The following is an 18,892-nucleotide window of genomic DNA, read 5'->3' on the forward strand; positions in this document are numbered from 1 at the left end:
CATAAAGTCGCAAAATGTAAGAAAAGAGGATAATCCCGAAAAAAAATAAGACACATATAGAACGCACGCAGGAAATAAAGCCATTAAAAACATTGGATATCCGTTCCTTCTCTATTGGAGTCCCCAGTATCTGTAGCGGTAAAATCCAGAAATATGTAAAAAAGAAAGGAAATGAAAGAAAAAGAAGAAAAGAACAGAAAAATAGTCATCAAACCAGAAGGTTGAACTCCTCATCCATCTTCAGTCCAACGTACAGGTAATGTACATACGACGCTATGGAGTGTGACGCCTCATATCACGTTGCCCGGATCTATGCTGATGGACGGAAGGCTCTGTATCGACTGGTTTGTCTGGTCAATAGACATCCGGTCCCCACTAAGCACCCTCACGACCTTCCTATCCTTCCCCGGTCGCGCAACAAGCACTTGCGCCGGACACACCACAATCTCTTCATCGCCGTCCCCTTCGTCACTGCACTTCTTGACCACGAGCGGGAACAGCACTATCCTCACAACCGCTTCTTGTGCCTCGAGCTCTTCGTTCGACGTTGTCTCGCCGCTTCGCTCATTCATTAGAGCGGCCTTGAAGTGTACCTTGCGGGCTAGTTCGCCATTGGCATTGTGTTCTGGTTGTAAAGGTGGCAGCATGATGTACTCAGCCCGTTGCGTGCGCATTTCGATAGAAAGATCCACCGCTGCTCGCATGACGTTCCGCAAGGACTCCAGTATTGTACTTTCTAAGTCGCGCGGAGGGGGTAGCAGCTTGGAAAGAGTATAATAGATTTCCTGCACCACTGCTTCGGTGTCACTGGAACGCTGTTCATGAAACGCTTGTCGCTTAGAAAGAAGTGCGAGCGTCGTAGCTCTCCATTGCTGGACGGCACTTGGTGGTCCTACCTCACTCAGCTGCTTTTCCAAGGTCTTTAATTTCTGTCTTTGTTCCCGATCCATGCCAAAGAGATATCGAGTGAAGATGTATTCCCAAACCAGCGTCATCACCACTGACATAAACACGTCTCTTCGTCGAACACGATCGGAAAGATATGTATCGACATCTGAGCCATCAAGGATGGCATTTGCGAACCGCGCTGCGACTTTCTCGTCGCGGAGTGCGCTGGTAAGTCGACACAGCCGCATGTCCGAGAACTTGGAGAACCGCAACACCCACTGTTGTACATGTTGGCAAAGCTTTTGACATTGTGCATCGAAGTAATCTTCATCCCGAAAAACGAGCACATCGTCAGCCATGGTCTCCATGATCTGTATTTGAAGTTCCTTGACCTTGTCCCGCGCGTTGGCTAGTTCAGCACGCAAGTGTTCAAGTTCAGCATTCTTCTCCGCCAAGATGTTATTTATCTCATTCTGTACAATCCCTTCCAGGCCGGCAGACAGCTGAGAGTGTTCATCCTGAAGTTCCCTTAAACTTTGTTGTGACTCGAATAGATGTTGCTTGGATTCAGCGTGCTGCCTCATTTCGGACGCATGAGAGGCCACCAGCCCAGTGTTAGTTGCTGTAAGCACATCATTTGTCTCTATTAAGCGCGCAATTTCCTTCTTGAACCACTCCAAAGTGTTCTTCAGCTGTAGTATCTCCAAATCCTTGCTGCAGATATCCTGGTCACGTGTTTGTAGTGCTCGCTCCGCCTGTCTCTGGGCGATGGTCTGGGATTCGAGGGATTTCTCTGCATTGGCTTTTGCTGTGGAAAGTAGGCGATTTTCAGATACGAGATGGTCGACGCGGGTTTCGAGGTCCTGGAGATGTTGCAAGCTGCGTCGTCTCCGCATGCTCGGTGGGCGGGTTGGCGAACGCGGGGAACTGCCTGGCACGTCACCCCAACCTTCCTGTGATTCGGCATCCATCATTAGTTTATCTGTGAGAGAGATACTAATAGATATGGAAGAAGAAAAGACAAAAACGAAGAACAAAGAGAATGACCTACGTAGACATCCGCCATGCCACGCACCGGTCGCTTTCCTTTGTCAATGACTGGGTCGTAATGACTTGACGAAGCAATGCCCTCCACGTCGCGGTTTGAGTCACGTGACATGGATCTGGTGATTTTGTCGTTTTTGCTTGCTGCCCGACGCAGCCCTGGAACTGGAGAACCTCCCGAAGAGACTGTGCTACCAACGCTGAGAGATTGTGAGGGTTCCCTATGTTCGGATGATGTTGTCCACTCGTGGGAATGCGGGTTACCTGGAGACCGCCTTTGGCTGGTGGGGAACCGATCAACACGCCGCTTTTTCGGGATATCCAACATGTCTAGCTGGGACGCTAAACCTCTATCTGCCGCCGCATCGCTGCTCGAATGTGATGGTGTTGAAGCATGATTGAATTTAGGTGGTGTTAACACATGCTTTGGCCCAAATGCAAGGTGTGTGTTTTCTGTATGCCGGGCAGCTTTCACTCCTCTGTCACGCGATCCAACGTCAGAAAGCTCGCGGTTACGCGCATTGCGCGGAGAGTCTGTTGGAACATGTTCTTTTATCGTCGCAAGTGGGGTCCGTGGAGGAGATACCATCACATCATGGTCGCCCCCAAGTCCAAAAGGGCCTCCAAATATTGAGTGAGGTTGTTCTAGAGGAGGAATTTTGGGACTAGCTCCTGTCTGTATCTGTCGCCTAGGGCTGATAGCCGGCAGAATAACAGACGACCCACTCAGAAGACTTTTAGAGTCCTGGTAAACGGTGGGGGATTGGGAAAGTTCGCCTCCAGCAGGTTTATGGGAAACTGGCCTAGAATGCTCCACGTCAACTCGCGTCAACGGGGAAGAAAGGAGTGATGGAGATGAGGACCTCCTTTCCGATATTGAATCCACAAAAGACGGCCTTCGCTCAAGAGAGTGTTCGATGACTGGCAATTCGGTCTCTGAATGCTTATAACTCACATCTATTGAATGATCGTTATCTCCTACAGCGGCCGGGATCTCTGGGATTGGGTCAAGGCTTGGTCGGCATTTCACGGAATCTTCGAACTTAGAAACGGCCTCAGCATCAAATTTTGCGTCGGAGAGTGGCGGAAAGATATGATCTTTTGTTGAGGCTGATTGTATCTCCTGTGTGGGTGTCTCTTTGGGGGCCGCATTTAGAGAGGGGTGTCTTCTAGATACCCGTTCAAGAAACGGGAAAACGCTGGCTACTACTCCGGATGGCTGTGATTTGCCATGCTCCTCCAAATGTGATCTAGACGAAGTGACCTCCTTTGGAGCGTGCGTTTCTAGAGTCTCCGCCAGGAGTTGATGGGGAGCTCGATCTTCATCAACATGGACGTCCTGCTGGTCCTTCCGTCTCTTCTTTAGACCCTTGCCATTCTTTCCTTTCTTACAACTTACCCCACAAAAACTGCCATTGTCATCCTTCATTCGAGTAATTACAGGTGCTATAGGAGGTTCTAATGCTTCGACATGTGTAGCCGCAGCGGGGCTTTCAACGAACATTTCGGATAGCGCTTTGGTGGTGTTGCAACCAGGAGGCTCGGTATCGGCAGGATCGTCTGCAAGGGGCCCAGAATGGCTCAAATTTTCCCAGCCCTCTTGTTCAAGCGCTTTCTTTTTCCTTTTACTTTTCTTACTCTTTTTCTGTTTGCTTCCGCCAACAGCCCAAAAGTCATCGCTTATAGTCACCGCTGAAAATCCAATAGATGGATGAGCACCTTCCATATTTTCAGGTGATTCTATTGCCGGGCCTTTTTCCAAGGCTAGAGCCGCATCCAGAGATTGTGGAACTGAAAGCGGAGAAGGCAATCGTTCACTGAGATTTTCTTTCAAGAGTCCATCGACATCAATGTCCTCCAGGAGGGTTTCAGTGCCGACGTCAGCGCCTAGTGAAATAGAAGGTAGCTCGCCACTGAGAACGCTTTCTGGCCGGCGGTCGCTAACACACTTATGCTCAGGAATTCGCTTGCCTGATGACGACAAAAGCGAATCCGCAGCTGATTTATCGCCTCCACTCTGACCAACAAGACTGGCATCTTCATCGAAGTCGCCAATAGAATTACCAGCTAGTTTGGGTGAGTGTGGCGATTGATGTGTGAAATGATCCTCTCTTGGGTTTGGCTCATCACCCGAGAGTAACAAATCGAGTGACGATGTATCGGGTTCCTTTGGCTTCGACAGTATCTTAGGTTGAGAACTCGAAGTCTTATCTTGGAGCCAATCAATTGACGGCCAGTAATCGTAATCCTCATCTTGTGGTTCCTCGAAGACTTCCTTTCTTATTGGTGACTCTGTAGGCTCCGGTTTTTGTGGTACTTCTGTGAATCCAAGGTCCTTCTCGGGAGAAATTTCTGTGGCAGATACGTCAAGTATTGGAAGGAGTTCCGGTTGCGTTGTTGACTCTTCATCAAATTTCAGAAGTTGTTTCTTCTTCTTTTCTTTCTTTGGTAGAAATCTTTTCAATGATCTGCTTTTCTCAGGCACTGCCTCCTGACTTGGCTCTGCTACTTCCTTCACATCCTCCACTGGCTTTTCAACCTTCTCTTCGACGTCCACAGCATGCCTTGTACCCTTCTTATTCTTCTTATCCTTTTTCAATATTTTCTTGTTCGATAGTCCTTCCCAAAGATTATCCTTATAATTCTCATCTGCATAGTCGCCTTTCGTCTCATGGGGGTTCAACTCAGGATTAGCCGGTGCTGGAAGAAAAGACTCATTGTCAACACCAGATTGGGTTTCCTTAATTTCATTAGCAACCTCCAGTTTCTGCTCCAATACCAAGCTTCTGGCAGTTTTCTCGGGCATTGGAAAATCATCTTTCTCAAAACTCTCTACAACAATTATTTGTGCCTGTGTAGCGTGGACCCCGGCGAGAGCTTGTGCTTCAGTGGTTTGTGTCTCGGTTGGAAGAGCAGGACCGGGGTTGATAGTGTTAAACGGTTCATCCGGAACTTGGATGGTTTTCACTACATCATCTTTGTCATCACCATTACCCCAAAGTTCTCTCTTTCCCTTCTTTTTGGCTTTCTTTTCCTTTTTCGACGCGCCACGACTTTGAGATTTTGATGACTCAGGCTCTGTTGTCTTGGGCAGGAGATGTAAGCATTCCGCAACCACAGAACCTTCAGGTTGACCGTCTCGACCGTTTCCAATTTTCTTCTTCCCTGGTTTCTCCGACGTAGAATTCCATTCCTGGTGACTCAGTTCTGTCTGAGGGTCAAATTCCATCTGGGTCTGAGGCTCAGGAACAGCTGATGGCGCGGGATCAGCTGAAGGAGAAGGGTCATCTTGAGCAGCTTGCGTCTTTCTATTTTTGGGTTTGCCCTCCTTTGTGCTTGTAGTGCTCCAGCCGTCAGCCTCCTGCTGTTCTGCATTTAAATGTGTTGCTCCAGATGGTTTTGCGTCATCCAAAACGTCCACAAAATCTTCACTAGAATGGTTATCATAGATGACTTTATCTTTTCCCAACGCTGAGCCCATTTTCTTATTTTTATTGTCTCCATTTTCTAGATTGGTGGCCCAGACGTTCAAGCTATCAGCCTTTCGCTGCTTAAATTGTATTTCGTTTTCTTTAGATGCCACATGCTCACCCACAAGCCGCTTATCAGGAATGACGTTACCTTGTAAAACGGGGTCTATCGTGATATTCTTCTTCCCCTCGTCAGTGGAGGTGAGACTCAAAAGGATATCTCTCTCCTCATATTCTGCATCTACCGATGCAAATGATGGATTCTCGGTAATATCTAGAATTTCAGTTGACTGAGAGGGAAAACTACTTTCTTCAAGATGAGACTTTCCGTTTTTCTCCTTATCCTTTTCAGTTATCGGTACATCCCAGTCACAAGCCTCTCTATCAATATTTTCGTTCGTCAAGTCAAGGATCAACTCGCCGGGATCAAATGTAGTGGCGGTGTCGGTAAAAGGATTAGTATTTGGTTCATTGGTTGTGGGAGCTCTATTTTCATAAGTATCCCGGCTTTTCTTGTTATTCTTTTTCTTCCCTTTTTCTGCTGACGTGACATTCCAGCTGTCGGTCTCAGAGTTGAGTTGAGGATTAGGTACTGGCTCTATATCTGGCTTTGTGGCATTGGGATCGCTAGATTCAGGCAAAGCTGAGAGAAGAATATCTTCAGAAAACATGACATCGGAAAGATATGCTCCCATGAGATTTTGAGCGTCCATATTACTCAAAATGTGTCTGTCTTCATCTTTCGTCTGTAGTTGTTTTTTGGACTCCACCTTTAGCGCTACAAGTGGCTCATCAACTGCCAACAGGTCAATTTCTTTTGTCGGTGAGACAACGATGTTTCCTTGTTCCAATACAGAATTTGAGTCGTTATTGGTCGCATTCTCTATCACACAATCAGAATCTTCAGGTACCGGTGGCTGTGGAGATAGTTGTGGAGAAAGTGGTGCTACTTCCTCCACTGAAAATGAAAGAGCCTGTACTTCAGTCATTGTCAGAGTATTAGAGACTGGATCGTCAGACGGAACACTGTCGTCGGTTGTAAGAGCAATCAAGTCTTCTGCTGTCTCTCCGACTGCTCTAACTTCCCCAACACCGGCTTGAATAACAATTCCAGTTTCTGGGCCTCCTAGGTTGGGAGGTTTGCTCCGAAACTCCCCCCTTTCCTCAGAAACTGAAACAAGACCATTTTCATTTCCAGAGGACCTCAGTTCGCTTTGGGTTATAGCATCCAATGATTTGTCGCCGCCGATAACGGAAGGTCGTAGGGAAGAATCTTTGACTGAATCACCTTCAGGTTTTGGCGACACGGGCTCGTGCATAAAGTCTCTGGGAATTTCAGATGTTGTATTCGTACAATTGGACGATTCAATGTGGCCAGCTTGTGTGAAGGACTCTTGGGAAATATCTGCTTCGGAAATCGACTGCTCAGTGGCGGATTCAGGAACAACTTGGAATGATTCAGACTTCGGAATAGTAGCTTCAGGAAGTTCACTAGACACAGGGGACGGTTTACGCAATTGCCTCAAAGGATCAGGAGTTGTTGATTCCGAAATATCTTTCATTTCTATCTGCGAAGACGTACTTTCATCAGTCCAATCGGAAAATCTGAATTTTTTCTTGCTCATTTTGTTTTTCTTATTTTTGAAAATCTGAAATTCATCACCGTCGTCATTGGCAGGTGGCGCATTGCGGGAAACTGTTTCGTTGCCTATGCCTAAAGTGTCGAGAACTTGATCGTCGTCGTCCGCCCATGCACCGGGGATGGCAGGCATGTCTGAGGCATCTCGGATGGAAATTGATTGAGCTTCAGAAAGCTCTGCTATAGAGGTTTCAATCTTCCCATCTTCGGGTAAATGAGACGTTGGTTTCGCCAGAGATTCTATTTCCACAATCCTTGAATGCCTCAAAGGCTCTGAAGTTGAATCAGTATCAGCACGCTCGGGTCTCTTAGACAGTTGATGTTCTTCAGTTGTAGAAGGGTCATCAGTTGTCCACTTCTTGTCCTTTTTGGCTTTCCGCTTTTCTTTCGAGCTTTTTGATGCTTCAGTTCCAGGATTGCTAAGGGAAGTAAAAGGGAGTGGCTCTATTTCAAGTTGAGGATTATTGGCATCACTCCCATGGAGTGACGCGGACTTTGGCTGAAAACTTTCGACTCCAGAGGCCTCATCACCCAAAATTACTGATTGGCGCTTCCTTCTACTCTTCTTCCCTTTCTTTGATTTTTGAATGTCAATTGCAGGTGTATGATGTTGGAACAACTTATCGCTCTCAAGTTCCTTAGAAACAAGCTCTTCGTCGCAGTGGGAAGGTTCAAGGGCGTTCCCCGCAATAGCGGTATCTGCGGGAGAGTCTCGACCAATATCTTGTTCAGTATTCTGGGAGGTGAGGTAATTTTCAGCCAATGGATACGCTCTTGTGTTTATAATTGGATCTTCTACATCCTTCAGATGAGACGATGGATGCACATCATCCACTGGTTGCCTGTCCTTGTTAACGTCATTGGGTAAACCCGCTGGTGTAGCTTCCCCCATAACGATGTCTTTCTCCGGCGTTAATTTCTCAGGTTTGGGCACATACTCAGTCCTTTGCTCCGTAACAATGTCGACTAATGGAATGTCATTTGAAGAACCTGACTGAATTGGTGGACCCTCTGGGGCTTCCAATAACTTCTGTTTCTCCTTACCCTTTCTTTTTTGATTTTTAAAAGCCTTTGTAGACGTGTCAATTTGGATATCGACTTCGCCTATCGGATGTGGTGAGACGTAATTGGTTGCACTCATCTCTGCACTCTTATTTGTTGCCTTCTCCAACGGAGGCCCAGTGTCAACTCCCTCTGGAAACTGTGGTAATGACTCAAGCTCCTTTATGTCATGAACGGAAGAATCGACGGTACATGCAGGTTGTTCCGACTTAGCTTCTTTGCTCGCTTCCGCTTCTGAAGCCCTAAAATCGCCAGTTGCAGTCTCCCCCACAGTAGATTTGCGGCCCTTCTTTCCTTTCTTTCCCTTTTTCTTATTTGGCTGCCATGTATATCTTTCGGTATTGTCAACGGAAAATTCAATGTGAGGCACTTCACCCTCCAGAGGTAACTCAGAGGCGAGAGACTTAAGCGATTTCGGCAACAAGGAATTATCTTCATAGTCCTCTGAGACGATATCAGCTGGTTGGGATATCTCGACTGCAACAGGAGGTGGTTGACCGAAAGGATATTCTGCCGCCTCCAAAAATCCGTAAATTTCTTTCTTGTCTTCTTGTAGAGGTATAGTTGCAGAGTCAATTTCTTCAGGTGGTTGAAAAGTTGGTCCCTCAACCTTTCTCTTAGGGGGTGAAATTACAACCTCCAGCTTTTCTTTTAGGTCGGACCGGTTTGGTTCTGTAATTACTGATATCTCGTTCTCTGAATCATTGGCCTGCAGAGGCAGTCCGGTAAGGTCCAGTTTTCTAGTTGGCAGCGGAGTTGGATCCTGAACTTTTTCCCCGGGAAGACGAGAAACATGCTCCAGCTTTTCTTTATGCTCAGGTTTACTCGGATCCGAGATATACTCATTCTCGGTTAGATCTTCGAGCTCTGTAACGTTCTCTGGTAGGGGTATGTGGGCAGGTTCAGGATCCTTGGCTGATTGAAAAGTTGATACATAGACTTCCATCTCTAGAGGAGAAACATGCTCCATCGTTTCAGTTTCACCATATTGTTTTAGGTCGGGGATGAATTCGCCTTCTGCTGGTTCTGCAAGCTCTTCATCATTGCCATTTGGTAGATGGATGTTCGCCGCGTTAAACTCCATAAATTTTTCCTCAGTTGGATCTCCAGCCTTGTCCGATAGGCGAGGTAAGCTATCGCTTGACGGCTCTTCTTCACAAGGAAGTTGGTTCGGTTCGGTGAGAGTTTCAACCTCGGTCTCTTGAGAAACAACCTTGCTCGCCTTCTTCCTTTGTTTACCTTTTCCTTTTCTACCCTTCTTTTTCGGATTGGAGAATTCCAACTCGGAGTTTGTAGAATTAGCTGGGACTTGACCTGATAATTCCTCGGGGATAAGAAGTCCTCCCGTTGGTTGTGGCTCCAGTGGTTCCAAAAGGTCGGTCCTGAGTGAACTTTCAACGGCTACTAGGTCCTGGCTTTCCTGTGACGGTTTGATCTCAGACGTCAGTGAAGCGTCACATTTGTCATCTTCAATTGCCGAAGAAACAGATTGATGTTTGACTGTAGATATATTTTCTCCTGAATGCAATATTTCTGTGTTCTCGAAAGCATCCATCATATTTTTCTTCGCCATTTTTGAATTCTTCAAGGACGTCAGTTGGATATCATCTCCTCTAGTCTTCGATGGCTTTGGAGGAACGGACTCGTCTGGTAAATTAGAGTCTGCAGGCCGGGGAAATGGTTCAGATTGTACTACAGCGGTTATTGGGACACCAGCAACTGATGCTGTTGATGCTTCTAACTGTAGTTGATGCTCTTCCTCAGCAGCTAGAGTTCTGGGAACAGAACCTTCTGATAATTCAACGATGGTTTCACTAGGTGAAGAAGATAGATATTCCACAGCTGAAGAATCCACAGGCTGATTCCTATTTCCTTGATCTAGATCAGCCAGATCGGTTACTTCAAGCGGGCGTTCTCTTGCAATTTCAGATGTTGATGTTGGTTCCACCTCCCTGGTCGGCTGAATACTTATCTTTCGTGTTGCAATCATCGCTTCAATATTACCGGTAGCATGATGCGGGCCTTCAGCTACTATATCCCCTTTTAGACCTCTAGTTTTACTCGACGATGGACTGGCAAGATTTGCAGCCACACCAGCACCAAGACCAATAACCACACCTGCGTTTAGTCCTTCAGTTAACTGAGATCCAACCTGGGTATGAGAAGTGGATGGACGACTCTCCGGTAATGGAGGAAATGAATCATCCATATCAGCATATCCCGTGAGCAATTTATATCCAATTTCTGAATGAGACGTAGAGGGACGACTCTCTGGCAACGAAGGCAGGGTCTCACCCAACTGAGGAGATGCCGTCAACGAGCGCTGTAGTGATAGTAAATTTTCCAAATCCAAGTCCGAATCCGCAGCTGCAACAACCGCTTCACCTGCAGCAGTTATTTCAGGAGGTAACAGGTTTTGTGTCGGGGAAGCTGGAAATTGTGTTTGACTCAAAAATGGATCGAGAAGAAGCTCCGACGGGGAGTGGAACTCAGGCTTCGGCTTCTCTTTTTTATGGGCTGCTGAACAGATACTCGCTGCAGTGGGGGTCGCCAACTGAGATTCTAGCACATAAGCATCATGTAGAGCATTGTCGTTGTCTAGTTGTAACGAGAGAGGCCTTCTTCGTTGTGATCGTTCGACAAATGGCATTGTTTCATACGACGGGACATCCGGCATAAACCCTTGTTCAAGACCAGAGCCTTTCAAAACCTCTACAGAGGACGTCCGCGAAGTTGTTTTACTCGAAGGAAGTGCAGGGTATGGCTCATCTGGGCCTCTATCCAACTTTCGCAAGCCGTGCTGCTCCACTAACCACAAAGGCCTGAACTCCCTGGAAGTTTTGAATTCAGTTGACCTGGGTCGTTTGCTACCGCCGCCAAGTTTTGAAGTCGGAGAGTCCGCCAAGTCAGCTACTGTGCCGGGGCTAGCTGAAGCTGCAGATTTCTGAACACCGGAAGATGGCTTCGGGCGCCTGAAATGTATAGGCACAGCGGTCGGCGAAGCCATAATATGGGAAGTCGATCGTGGGTCCACTTGTATACTCAGAGTCTTTTTATTTGCAGAAGAAGGTGATGAGGATACAGGGCAACTCCGCGACTGAGATGGTAAGCTGAAATGCCTCTCGCCGTGCATGGGAGACGAAGATCGGCTCGGCATATGAGAACGCGGGGTAGTGACAGGAGAAGGATTCCTAGACTCATCCCCTCCTATTTGTTTTTGAAGGGTGGAATCGAGCAGCCCCGAAGCACCATCATGAGTAAATGGCATTTCGGGGCGCGTGCCTAAAAAAGACTGATCTTCCGTGTAATCCTTATTAGCATCACCGTCCTCATGATCATGTCCGTTAGATCTTATAGAGTGAGAGTCCTATAATAACAAGAAATGGCGGGTATCAGCATATATATATAAGTATATGGTTTCAGAAATAAAATTCCACAATATCCAACAGGAAGCAAGAATCAAAGATCATACACAAAAAGGAAAGACAGCAAATTAACATACATTCCTTTGCCCATCTACGCTCATCCCGGACTCAACAATCTCCTCATATCGATGTCTTCGATCCTTCCGCCTACGTTGGTACGGCGATTCCATCTCCCCTACTTCACCAATGTTATCAATATGCGCAGAATCCAAAATATTCTTCTCCACGCCATCTACATGACTCCCACCAACTCCTATATCGTCATCATCACCCTCAAGCTCATCACATTCAAGCCGCCCCTTCGACGATCTCTTCTTTCTCCGCCTCTTACTAGATGAAACACTTGCCTCCTCCAAATCCCCAACCCCAGTCTCAGACCGTTCATCCCTCGCCGATGCCCTCAACTCCTCTTCAGCTAGAGAATCCCGAGACTTAGAAGCCCCAAAGAAACCAAAGAAACTGCCACCACTACTGCTGCTCCTTTTACTGCCATCCATTCCCTTCCTCCGTTCTGGCTTTGAGTCATCGACCAGTTTAGCAGGGGAGGACACAACAGATGCAGACGCAGGATCATTTTCATTGAAAGGCTCACTATGTCGCTCCGATCGACGCTTTGATTTCGATGATGACTTTGACAACTTGGATTTAGAAGTTTTCATAGACTCGGCGTCTTCATCGGCGTCTACGCTAACCGATGCAGCAACTGATTCGGTACCGTTGTCATCCCCATCATTATCATTTTTGCCATTTTCTTCGATAGCACGCGTGGGAAAGGTGGAGAAATTATCATCTATACTAGAAGCGGGTTTGTCACCTTCATCTAAATCGAACTGTTTACTCTTGCCCTTCGAGTTCCGCTTCAATTTCTTACTGCTGACATTAGCAGTCTCGAATTCGAGTTCAGGGTCGAGATCTACACCGGTGGGTGGAGATTCTGATTTAGCGTCGGGTTCAAAATAATTGTTATTGTACATCAACGCATCCCTAGCGGCTTTCTTTGCCTTTTTCTTCGTCTTTTTGGATAGCTTAGGCTCTTCAAAGAAGTTTCCTGGTATTGAGGGTCGCTCGTCTGCGGTATAATCATTTTTATCAGTTCTCAATGGGTTTTCCGTTTCTTGAGAGTCAAACTCCTCCTCCTGGGGGCCAAAAGGGGTAGAAGCAATGGTGAGCTTGCGAGGTTCGATGGTTTGGTCATCCTTCTTTGAAGATCTCTCCTGATCCTCATCAGCCGTAGCAGGAACAGCCTCGCTGTCCTCTTCTTTACTGTTGGCATCGTATTCGAACTGGCGCGGTGATCCCTCCTCGGCATCATAGAACCCATGGTCATCTATCAAAGCATCTGCAGGCCACACAGGTTTATCAACCACAGGACTTTCCGCAAGCCCTTGAACTTTCCCAGTGAGGATTTCTCGCTTCTCAGGTTCCTGTTCTTTCTTGGGCGGTGCAGGTTCTGAGATTGATTCCCATGTTTCTTCTCGGTTCTGACTCTCCCGCTTAGCCACTATGCTTTTTTCCCGCTTTTCCTTTTCCAACAACTTCACCATTTTTTCTACATTTTTTTCAGCCTTATCATCTTCAGCTGTTGGATTCAAACCATGAATACCCGCGTCGTTAGCTGACTTAATAGATTCACGCACATCAACACCAAAATTCTCTGCTCTTGAGTGGGAACTATCTCTAACAGACTCCTGAGCGAATTCCCCATAAGAAGGCCCCAGCTCCTCGTCTTCGACATACCCATACGTCCTCAACGTATACTGGACACCAGGGGGACTTCCGCGACCTCGAAAAATAGCCTCCGCAACCGGCGAGGTAAAGACACCCTCCCCCTCAGAACCAGGCGGTGAGTCACGTTGATGATACGTAGGATCTTCAGTGACAACAGCAGAATTGAACCCAGCGAGGGTAGCTCCAGCAGCCAGCGTGGCAGCGAATTCAAAGTCATTTCCAAATCCACAAGGAATATGTTCGTGACGTGGTATCTCTTCATCAACGTCGGCATCTTCAACCTCAGCAATGACAGGTTGTGATGTTCTTGACTCTTCTTCGAGCGGGTGGGCAACTTTACCCAAAGGTTCTTCTGCCTTATGCGATTCCATGACCGGCGTCGGCTCCGACTCAGGCTTCTGCTCAGACTTCGTCTCCGCAATTTCAACTTCACCTTTCACTTCACGGACACGACCGCTCTCATCAATATCAATGACAGAATCACTCTTTCGCGATGGCGATATGTCCCGTTTCACATCAACAGTCACCTTCGGCGGGACAGGCGGTGGGGGTGGGTGTTCCTCTCCAATCACAGACCCTTCAGTACTACGTGGTGGAGTAGGATGTATCAAGTTAAGACGTGGAACGGGCCATGGGAGAACTCCCAGCGGCCATACCTCCTCCGCCAACATCGCAGCCATTTCTCTCTCGAGTCTAACGCTCCTCGGCTCAATGAGAATGATATTAGGACTTGAAGAGCCCGGTGATCCCGCATCTGAGTGGGAGTGGGAGTGGATAGAAGTCTCATCTCCACCCGAAAGTACCTCTGGGGGAATGAAATAGTCTGCATAGTTATCATGATGAACAGGTGACGCTGCAACGCGACCAGCAGCCTTTCTCGCAAGGCGGATTTTCGTTGCGGGAATATCTTTAATGTTAAATTCCAATTCGGTCTCAGTAACTTTATCCTTACCTGTTGGTCCAGCAGATGAATCATGGTCTCGCTTTTCTTCTTCCCGTTCCTCAGCCTCCGGCTCCCTCTCGTCGATATACCCTCGTCTCTCCTTTCTCCTCTGCTCGCGCCGTTCCTCTCGTCGCTTCCTTTCCTCCAATTCACTGATCAAGGACGCAATGGAAGCTGTGCCTGCAGCAGTTGCAACAGGAGTCATCCAGGAAGACCCCGTAGACACATCCCCACGCTCACCACTAGTATCTATGTCAAAAGACTTCCTATCCAGAGGCTCATACTGGCGCTCAGTTTCACACTCCCAGTCAGCACATCGACCATCCTTCTCCTTCTTCCTCTCCCTCCTTTCCTCCTCCACATGTAAACGAAACTCCCCTTCCCTTCGCCTCGTCTCCCGCTCCTCCTCCTCACGCAACTGCCGACGCTCTTTGTCCTCCTGCTCCTCCGTAAGATCGAACTGGACTTGCGAGGTAGTGTAGCGCCTGTGCTGCTTTGGTCTAGGACTTTCATCACGAGTGTGGGAAATCACAGGCGATGAGTCTCTTCGCCGCAGCTCACTCTCCCTCGCATTGGGAGAAGAATTAGAACGCTTGTTACTGTCACGATAGTACCTACTCCTCTCTGCTTTATCCACTAATGGAGCGATCCCGTATCTAACCCCAGATTGCGACTCGGTGACACAGCGATTATCAGACTCGCCTGAGGATCTTGGGAGAAATGGTGGACCTCTTGGAGCATCGTGGGATTGCGCTAGTTCTGCTTGTGTTGTATATAGAGCCTGAGAGACAGGTACTATTGGCTGAGGATGTTGAATGTGCGCGGGTCCGGATGCTTGGCTAATTAGCGGAGGAGCTTGCGGTTGGACGTAGGGTTGAGAAGAAGAATAAGAACTTTTGTTCGTGACATCATACTGGGATGGATCCTGCGTTGGTATTGGATAGACATTCTGCATAGACAGGAGGCTCCCCACAGTGCTGGGTGGTTGTGGTGGGAATGAATATCCGGCTACAGGAAGCGGCTGAGCATGCTGTCGCGTGTCAGGGTACCGATGGTCTCGATACTTCGTAGACTTTAAGCTCTTTTTCTTACTACCCCACCTCCAGCCCCATTTAGAAGTGCCTGAGTCCGAGGAGGAGGAGAAAGATGTCGACGGGCCACCGTAAGCCAATGCGGAATCTACACTTGATTGGGAAGAATCATCAGATGCAGATACCCAGCCATCCTCCTCAGCCGGACCCGAGATGACAGGAGGCCGGGAATCATGTCTGTAGATCGAATATGGGCCTGGAGAACTGTGGCTGGAAGAACCATCTTGCCTACCCTTGCCGTAGTTGATATAGGAAGCAGAAGCTGCCAGGCGAACAGCGGTGGCTCCTAGTCCTAGTAGAGCTGCATCAACTTTATCATTGCGTTCCGGTCGGGATTTCTCTTTCTCCGAATGTGGAGCTCCGATAAACCCAGTCCCAAAAGCCATGTCAGCATCATCGGATGAAGACGTAAATGAAGACGCAGACGACCCTGCGGAAAGAGAGGAAGAAAAGTTAAAAATTCCTTTTCTCGCCTTTTTCTTCTTCTTCACCTTCTCCTTAACAATGTGTACCTTTGGAGTTTTTGGCCGCTTCTCAGATGGTGCGGTGAAGAAGGATGCCAACCCCGAGAGGCCTGGTTTTCCATAGCTGCGAGAAATATCAATGGTGGATCCGTTCGACGACAAATATCGACTGCGGCTCAATTTTTTTGGAGACCTGCCACGGCTTCTACGCGACCCGGATGTTAATACAGATGCGGCTCCAAGAGCCCCAGCAGCCACGGTTGCTGTTTTCAAGCCGGAAGAGCCCCTCTCTCGAGATTTTGATCGGGAGCGGGAGCGGGAACGCGACCGTGATCGGCGTCGACTATCGTCTCCATTCGAATATTTTCCACCCGAACCACTATAACGGCTTTTATCATCTCTTCCGTATTCATGACTAACAATTCCCACCGGGGAACCAGTTCGATTTAAGTGTTTCGTAGTTCCCCTAGACGTACGGCTCTTCTTCCTTAAAGACGTGGTACTGGTGCTTGTAGTATCACTAGCAGGCTGTCCGGAACGAGCACTGTATGAACCATCATATCCATCCTTTCCTTCAAGGAGAGATTTTGCAACGTAACCAGCAAGACCAGCGGCAAACCAAGATTTTCGGTTAGATTTCTTGCCTCGGCTCTCGTCTCCAGATGAGGATGGGTATCGACTCAGCTTGTCCACTCTAACATGACTATCCCGGTGCTCATCGGAATATCGACGACGTCTGGGTACATGCTTCCGAGGTGCATCCCTTGGAGAAGTACCTGGTTCAAAACAGAACTTGCAAACACCGATATATTCTGAATATTCTTCGAACTGGGCGACAGCCTCTGGATCCTTCCAGAAATTGACAAACCGTCTGAATGGGCCGTAATGGCGTTGATGGTAAGCCAGCGAGCCTGGTTGACCTGACGGTCCTAGTTGGACAGATTGGCCTTGGTGATGGTGTGCGACACCAGAGAAACTGTTGGGCCGCGGGAAAGTTGGTGTGTGGCTTGTCGCAGCGGCGTATCCTGAAACAGCTCCTGTCGTGGCAGCACCCTCTGCAGGCATAAAATTGTGCTTGTTTGGTTTTGGGGGGCGTGAACCATTTGTTGGAGGATAATATGGCTGCTGAGGCTGATGCGGAGGTGGTGGGTGATGATAGGGACATGACGATGAAGTCATTGCAGTGTGTTCATTGGAGCCTCCCAGCATCGACCCAATACCATAAGTTGCTACTCCTGCCACTGCTGCCGCAGCAGGAATTGAGGGCTTTGAAGGCTTGGAGGGTTTGGGCGACAGCTCTTGTAAATAGTGGACTGATTCTCCGTGACCGTCGTTATGTTGTTGATCAATTGTTGAAGCACCACCGTAATAGTCTGCTGCTTGGCCCGTTTGTCCCATCGAAGATGGTTCAGTTGGGGGATTTGGTGTTGATGAAGCAGCCATCAAATGCGGCTCCGCTCCCACAATAAGTGAAGGGGGGTTGGGCCTAACACCAGGCTGTGATGCTACTGATTGCCCCTGATCTCCATAATAGTCCGCCGCTTGGCCTGGAGACGGAGAAGGACAAAGAGAGATTTGTTGATGGGGTAATTGAGAAGGGTGTGAAACAGGTATTCGGTGAGAATCTGGTGAGGGTCCAGGTTCTGGCATTGCGCCCAGGGAAGTATTGTCGTATTGCATAGGAAACTGCGAGAATCCAGGCTGCCCCATAAATCCTTGATCTCCGGATGACATTGGCCCAGCCCGACTACGAGAGTATTCAGTGGGATTGTTAATAATTACCTGAGACTTAGCTCGACGGCGTGGCTTCTCTTCTCTTTCCCGCTCCTTCTCCAGCTGATGCCTCTTCTCATCTCGATCGCCACTCCTTGAGCGCTCATACCGAATCCTACGGTCATCAAGACCCCTCTCGTCATTGCGGGAATCAATTTCATCATGCCAATTTGCGGTCCTCTCCGCCCTGCGCGAACCCGGCATTGACCGATTATAATCCTCCTCGAACCTCGCTTTTGAGTCTGCCGTCGCATAGCTAGAAACAGTCGACCTACCCGCATCATCGCGGTCATGTCTGCTAGAGGAGTAATTTGAGGAAGCAGGGACGTAGTCATCATCTGCTATTCCACGATCGTCACCTCGGGAAGTAGAGGGAGTAGACTTGCGCCCCGTGCCTGAAGTTGAGGAGCGGTGGCCGTGCTCATCTTTGCGACGGCGGGACTTGGACGAGCTGGAGGAAGCAGGCCGTTTGTTTGCCTTTCCGAGCAGGTTGAACAGCATTATGAGAAGGTAGTAACAGATATCATATCAACATGAGCGTTATAGTAGAAGGGGTTACAGGCGATGAACGTTGACTGAATGCTTTTTAGGTATGGTAGATATGGTAGATGGGTACGGTAGTTGAAAAGGGTGAATAGAATCGTAGAATTCGTTGTTTGTTTTGTTTACTTTGCTGAAGAATCTAGGGCGGTTAACTAGGTTTGTTGGTTGTTGGTTAGCTGTTTGACAGTTAACGATTCGGCTGGTGGCTGGTAAACCCAAGATCTGGAGGAGAGCTAACCACGGTAGAAGAAAACAAAAAGGACCGGGTTGAGAGATTCATCAAACCGGAAATTTCCTGTATTATTATTAATAACTGTTAGGTAAATATATGAATGAGAGATATACCGACACACGACGATGATGAAGGGGATGTTGGTGAAGTGATGTTTTGAAATCGACAGTTTGAACCTCGAGATATTAGTTGAGCTGTTCTTGGCTGGCGGCTCTTTTCTCAGCTGACACACCGCAGACAGCCTTCTTCCCGGGTGAGGCAGTATTATTTTATGTATGGCTAGTTGCTGCATATTTGCTGCATATTAATTCATCTATGAATACTTGTAACCTATGGGTGGAGATAAGGTAACATATGGAATAAAAAAAATAGGAATATATAAACGTCGTTGGATATCCTCTTTGGTCCCTTAGTTATCCTCCAGGTTTTTATGAAGAGTGTAATTATTTCTAACATGCGCCCTGATATATATAGTTAACTTACTCCATTACATCCTATCGACCTAACATTATGGACAACAAAAAACGAGGGAAAGAAACGAGGCCCATGAATAAATATTTCTACAAATTGACCGTCAAAACATCCATCCC

General features: G+C 47.8%; 1 protein-coding gene across 1 annotated transcript; it reads right to left on the reverse strand.

Annotated features, from left to right (window-relative positions):
* Positions 1-290: 290 nt before the first annotated feature.
* Positions 291-18,028, reverse strand: PAAG_08488 (hypothetical protein; the record flags this gene model as incomplete). Its single annotated transcript, XM_015846524.1, has 3 exons — positions 291-1,841; positions 1,940-11,470; positions 11,606-18,028. The coding sequence occupies 3 exons, from the start codon at positions 18,026-18,028 to the stop codon at positions 291-293; spliced, it is 17,505 nt and encodes a 5,834-aa protein (XP_015701188.1).
* Positions 18,029-18,892: the final 864 nt, after the last annotated feature.

The sequence above is a fragment of the Paracoccidioides lutzii genome (genome assembly GCF_000150705.2).
Source record: "Paracoccidioides lutzii Pb01 unplaced genomic scaffold supercont2.36, whole genome shotgun sequence".
In the NCBI taxonomy this organism is placed as follows: domain Eukaryota; kingdom Fungi; phylum Ascomycota; class Eurotiomycetes; order Onygenales; family Ajellomycetaceae; genus Paracoccidioides; species Paracoccidioides lutzii.